At 56.4% G+C, this 6,019-nt stretch overlaps 2 protein-coding genes across 2 annotated transcripts; both read left to right on the top strand.

Moving 5' to 3' along the window:
* Positions 1–1,035: 1,035 nt before the first annotated feature.
* On the top strand, positions 1,036–3,190 carry LOC309857481 (spermatogenesis-associated protein 31A6-like; the record flags this gene model as incomplete). Its single annotated transcript, XM_082750164.1, has 4 exons — positions 1,036–1,042; positions 1,589–1,649; positions 1,890–3,044; positions 3,172–3,190. 4 exons carry the CDS (start codon positions 1,036–1,038, stop codon positions 3,188–3,190), a joined length of 1,242 nt encoding a protein of 413 aa, XP_082606290.1.
* Positions 3,191–3,253: 63 nt separating this feature from the next.
* On the top strand, positions 3,254–5,385 carry LOC309857480 (spermatogenesis-associated protein 31E1-like; the record flags this gene model as incomplete). The annotated part of the gene is made up of 1 exon (XM_082750163.1): positions 3,254–5,385. The coding sequence occupies exon 1, from the start codon at positions 3,337–3,339 to the stop codon at positions 5,383–5,385; it is 2,049 nt and encodes a 682-aa protein (XP_082606289.1). The 5' UTR covers positions 3,254–3,336.
* Positions 5,386–6,019: the final 634 nt, after the last annotated feature.

Genomic DNA, 6,019 nt, shown 5'->3' with positions numbered 1-6,019 from the left:
TCCACAGATTTTTAAAAGCTATGAAACTGATGGAGCACAACTGGAGATCTCAAGGGGAACAGGTATTCTCTGAGCTTCATGCAGGATGAAAGGCAAATTGACAAAGGTCTGTCTAGCACAGTGAGCGGGTAGGAGTGTCAGGCCTGGGAGGGTGGAGGGATGACAGAGCTACAGGGCTTGCAGTGGAGAGGGGATGTGGCTTGGCTACTTGTGTCCCTTACCTGCCCTCAATGGCCCTTTGTGACCAGACCACAGCTCTGTGATGTGGGCATGGGGCTTGTGTCTGTATGGACACACCCAGGGCTCAGTTGTCTGAGGGCAGCAGTGCGATCAGTCACTAACTCTCAGGGCTCAGTTACCTGAGGGCAGCAGTGCGATTGGAAAATAATTCTTTCCAGAGGGAAGAGATAATTCTCCAGAGATGGAGAATTATCTCTTCCCTCAGGAATTCCTTACGGATGGTTGGCTGAGCTCCAGTCCCACTCTCTGGGCAGTTAATGCCATCTTTGCCTTTGTGTGCGGACTGGGGCTCTTCGTCTTCATACTTTCGTATTTCCAGCCTGATCCGTCCTCACCACGAGGCAAGAAACATAGGAAGAGCAGGAAGGTAAGGAACCCTTGGCCCAGAGCCAGCAGAGTGTAACTCTATCATCTTTTCTATTATTCTTTCCACTTTTCCAAGTCACTGGAGAGACTCCTGAAATTGGAAAGAATAGAATGGGTATTCTCAGGAGAGAGTAGAGCACCATCCATCCAGGACAAGCCAGACCAGCCAATGGTTAGAGGGACATGAGGATTTCTCCCTGAAGATCTCGGGTCGGAGTCCAGGTGTGGTGGAGGGGTCCAGGGCAACGTCCCAAACACAGTGACCGGTGACTAAGGACCGGAGGTTAAGAGCTGCCTCTCTAGCAGAGGTCAGGCCCCTGAGCATTGGGTCATCTGCTGCTGGGGTGGGGGTCCCAGCCTCCCCGTGTTTTTTTATCTCAGTACCAAGTGGAGCCACGGAGAAGGAGCAATGGAATCAAATATCAGACCATGAAAGGTGAGTGTCCGTCACTCACCCCTGCGTGCCCCAGTTACACTGTGCCCCCCGCTCTGAAAGCCCAGTACCACCATCTCCAGGACACCAGAGCCTAAGCCCATCCCTCAGGAAACAGAGCCCTGGGTGGGGGTTGGGGGCTCTGAGGAGGGAGAATAAACCCGCAGGCTTCCCAGATTCTGCACCAGAACGAAGCCCCGAGGGGCTGGAAACTGATATCCTTCACCAGGCACCCCAGGGCCTGGACTGGGTGCGGGACCTCCCACTCCCACTGTGGACAAGCTGTTCAACTCTGCTTAGATTCCTCTGGAGGCTACAGTAGTCCTTCTTCCCCCAGCAAGCTCATGAATGAGGAAGCACTTTGGAAAAGACAAAGCGATCCCCATCATGAATCCTGTAATCTCCATGCAAGCATGTGGCCTTGGACAGTGCTGTTTGGGGCTCCCAAGTCCAATCCCCCTAAGGTCTCCCCTAAAGGGACATTGTACCCAACCTCCTGTAAGATCCCTGGACCCTGTCTTCTGCTGTGACCCAGTCTCCTGCTTCCAGGTTTCAGAGAATTTCTGAAGAATCTAGAAGAGGTTCAGGACCTATTCTCCCTTCTGGAAAGGTAAAGAATCTGCCCCCTTCTCCCCTGGGTGGGCCTTCCCGAGTCTATGGTGTGACCCCTAGGCTGCCTCTGGGTCTGTTTGCAGGGGCTGGGAGGAGCTGTGGGGACAGACTGTGACCAAAGCCCGGGGCTGAGGGACAGCAGGAGCATTGTGATGTGGGCATGGGGCGTGGAGGGCCATGGGGACTGCTCCCAGCCCCAACTGCTACAGCAGCAGCTCATGCCTCCTGTCTCCCACAGCCACCTGGAGAGGCTCTCTGGCCAGGGGGGCTTTCACCAGTTCTTACGTCAAGCAGCCCCTGGACAGGTGCGCCGAGGGATGCCAGCTAGAGCCCGTCAGCCATGCAGGGAGCCTCTGAAAGATGCTGCTCCCGCTGTGGCCCCATCACCTGCCCTAACTCCACTGACGGGGTCCCCTCAGCCTCTGGCCTCCACCCTGCCAGCAGGACCAATGTCCTCTTCAATTGCTGTTGCTTCACACTCCTCCCTGACTACTTCCTGGCTAGCAGAGCCTTTCCTCCCCCAGGATGGCTTTCCACACCAGCCACTTGCTCTTCCTCCTTCCCCACCATGTCTCCCTTCTTCAGAGGCCTCCCCTGGGCCTCTGACAGCCTCCTTGGCCCCAGAGTGGCCGGACTCTCCTTTGACTCTCCCTCAGTGTGACTCAAGGGCATCCCTGCCGTTCCCCATCCCACAGAGCTCGGCTCCACACACGCCCTGGTCAGCTGACAGGTCAGCTTCTCCTGTCCCAGCCATCTCGGGCCTGGCCCGCTCACACTGCCCCATTTCGGCCCTGTCCTGGTGGCAAGCGGCTGCCAATGCCTGGAACCTGTCCACCTCAACACGCCTGGAGTCCCATCAAGCGCCTGTGTCCCATGGCCCACCAGAAGCCTTGTTCTGGGGAGACCCCACACACAAACAGGAAGAGACTAAGATCCCCCCTTCCATCAAACCGGACGTCCAGAAGATTCTGGAGATACTAACTGCCAAGACAAAAGAACTGAAGTCTTGGAGGGAGGACAAGAAAGAAAGGTCAAAATACCAGCTGACCTCTTTCGGGAGAATGTTCAAGTCCCCAGGTGACAGGCAGGACACCATGGGCCGCCCATCCTTCTGGAGCATGAGGGGCAAAGCAAAACAGCTGCTTGGCCCTGAGAAGCCCCCACATCCCAAGATTCCAAGGGACAATTTGGAGCAGAAATGCCTCCAGCTCTTCTGGGGTCTCCCCTTTCTGCACAGCGAGTCCCTGGTGGCCACTCTCAGAGTGACTGATCCCCCACTGGAGTTCCCGTCTGTCATATTCAATGAGCTCTCTCATGCCTTGCCACTCCAGATTCAAGGCAACGTGACTCCAAGCCTCTCCCTGACCCATGACTTAAATCACCCTTCAGCTCGGCCCCAACCCCTCCCTCTAACTCAGTCCCAGCCCCTCCTTCTGGATCAGCCCCTGCCCCTGCCCCTCCCTCTGACTCAGCCCCAGCCCCTCCCTGTGACTCAGCCTCTGCCCCTCTCTCTGACTCAGCCCCAGCCCCTCCCTGTGACTCAGCCTCTGCCCCAACCCCTACCTCAGACTCAGCCCCAGCCCCTCCCTCTGGATCAGCCCACCAGGAGCAGCACAGTCGAGAAGCACCCAGAGAAGGACCTGAGAGACCATTTCAGGAAGTTGGGGCAGTTCAGAGAGGGTCAGATGCCTTTGGATGTTCATCCTTCCAGGCTTGCTGCCCACCATGCCTTGGACCATCCTGGAAAGCCACGCCCTCATGGGAAACCGGGAAAGCCAGTGCTTTCCAAGTGCTGGGAACCCTCCCATGATTTTTCCATCCTCAGTCCATATGCTCAGCGGATGCTAGAAGCACATATCATGAGGCTCAGGGTGAAGCACCGGTGGGGCCTCCCCCTCAAGGTTCTCAAGATTATAAACCTCTTCAAGTTGAAGGGCTTCATCCTTTCCCAGTCCTTCCCTTCCCGCTCAGCCACCTGCATATCCAAGGCTGGCTTGGGCACCAAGTTCGGGGGAAATCCTCCTCAGCCCTATCAAGGAGAGGTGATGAAAGAGTCTTACGCCGCATGGGGAGGTCCCCTCAGTGCTCCCCAGCCTACGTGTAAGGAAATCCAGCAGGCTCTGGAAGGGACCTCACCTGGGGGTGGTCCTTTGGCTCTACAGGGGCCCAGGCCACCTTCTCGGACCTTCACATACAGCTTTGTGGGCAGAATCTGGCACAGTGAGACTGCCTCTAGGACTCTTATAAACAGCAACTTAGAGTCAAGTCCAAGTCCAGGATCGGCCACAAAGGAGCCAAGGAGGGTTAATGGGGGTTCGGCCTCACGGGACGTGACCATGCTAGAGGTCAACTTAGAGCCCCAGAATTTGAGTGCCAAAGAGCCCGGGGAGGTGGGGGAGTTCAAGGAGGACCCTGCCTGGGGAGTCACCTTAGAACCCCGTGTGCTGGCCAACAACCAAGGCCTCCGTGGCAAGCTGAGATCAGGGTCTGCAGGGAAAAGTGACATCCCCCTACAACATACAAAGTTGGTCATCCGAGACCCCAAAGAGCTATGCCTTGAGGCACAATGCAGGGGATCGGAGCCCCGGAAGTTGATGGAGTCAGAGAACCGGCCTCGTGATGCCACCCCCACCATGCTCCTTCAAGACTGTGAAACTGGGGTCCTCCTTCAAGACTGTGCGACGGAGAGTCTCTTTCAAGACTGTCAGTCCAACATGTTCCTCGCTGCCAACATCTTGGCTGCTCAGGGATCACTGTCTGGCTTCCAGAGCAGGTCCAGTGAAGACACATCTACTTCTGAGGTGCTGCATGGCCAAAGATCCCATGAGCAGAGCCCCCACAGGCAGCTAGGACCCCTGGGACTGCAGCACCAGTGTAAGAGCCTGAGGAAGTCATGTGTCCCCTGTGAGGAGAGAGAGAGCTCCAGGAGGTCCCCCTTGAGAGAGCCTGCCAAAGGGTTGTCAGAAATGAAGTTGCTCCAGATCAGTGAAGTGAGACGTCCAGCCCAGAGCAAGGAGTCAAGAGAGGCCTCGGGAAGCAAGGCCTGTGAGATCTTGCTGAAGAAGGAGGAGGCGCCTCCGGAAAACTATTTCAGGAGAAGGATGATGCACTTGCTCCAGTGGTTCTTTCCCAGTAGACGTAGAGGACTGGAAGATTCCATTCAAAAGGGCAAGGCTTCATCATCCCAGGGCCGGGGACAAGTCATGGGCAGGTCAGCCATGGACAGCGCTTCTGCGGAGGCTCAGATGGTCGTGAGGGCTGTTAGGCAGATCTTACAGGAGAAAGTTTTGCCATACCAGGGACTCAGGATCCCAGAGGTCGGCTGGTGCAAAAAGGATCTCCAGGCTTTGGCAGACCCCGATGTCTGCTACCAAAGACTTCTCTCCTACCAAGAGCAGAGGAGAGTGATGAGGGACACAGTGAGTCCACAGGGCACCACCAGGGCTCAGAACTATGCCAACAAGACCAAGTGCATCGAGTGGCCCTTCCCCACCAGGGTGCCAGAGTGCCCAAGCAGACCCTGCCAGAATGGGTCCCTGGTGCCGGGCCCTTCAGGCCGCACCCTGCAGGCCGACTACCCCAGGCACTCCCTCCTTAAAAAAGACAGTTCACCTGGTCAGCGACTGTGTGCTTCTAATGCCTTTCCTGGCAGGACAACTTTCCTCCAAGAAAAAACACAAACGGTGCAGAGAAAAACTTTTTTTTCTCACATTAGTACATCATCTATGGGCTAATGGCGTCTTCATGCCACAGTTACTTAGCTTCCCCAAAATAAATTTTTTTTTTCCCCTCATAAGTGGTGATGGCTTCTGTGTGTGCCCTGCTGTTGTGGGAGGGAAGGATCAGGGTCTTCTCTCCCCGAGGACCTGCTTTGGCTTCCAGAATGAATGGGGCTTGGAGGACGGTTTATCTCGGGGTCCACCCCCACCCCCTTCCTCCCTCTTCTTCAGTTTCCTTGACAAGGTGAACAAAACCCAGACTGGGACCTCGCACTGCCCATCCTCTCCTGCTCTCCCTCCACCTGGAGATTGTGTGGCTTTAGGGAGGGTTTGCCGAGGCAGAAATCCCTCACAGGCTTTAGGAAGGATGGAATCCTAGATTAGAGTGGGGCCGCAGTTGGGAGACACATGGCTGGCCTTGAGGGCAGAGGTGAGAAATCCTGCCCCACCCCCTGCAGTCTCCTGCGGGGAGTAGTGGAGGGCCACCCTAGGAGCCTTCTCACCCCAGAGAATCCCATCTTAGCGCCCTCAGCTCCTCTTCTCACACTCAGAGCCGCAAGGGACAAGCTCGATCCCGGAGCTGAGGGTGTGTGGGGCGTGCCACAGAGATCCCCAGGGACCCAATGCCCAGGCCCAGGGCACTGAAGGG

This window comes from Mustela nivalis, assembly GCF_964662115.1.
Source record: "Mustela nivalis genome assembly, contig: HAP1_SCAFFOLD_760, whole genome shotgun sequence".
In the NCBI taxonomy this organism is placed as follows: Eukaryota; Metazoa; Chordata; class Mammalia; order Carnivora; family Mustelidae; genus Mustela; species Mustela nivalis.
Note: the sequence above shows the minus strand (reverse complement) of the source record. Positions and strands in the feature narration are given on the sequence as shown.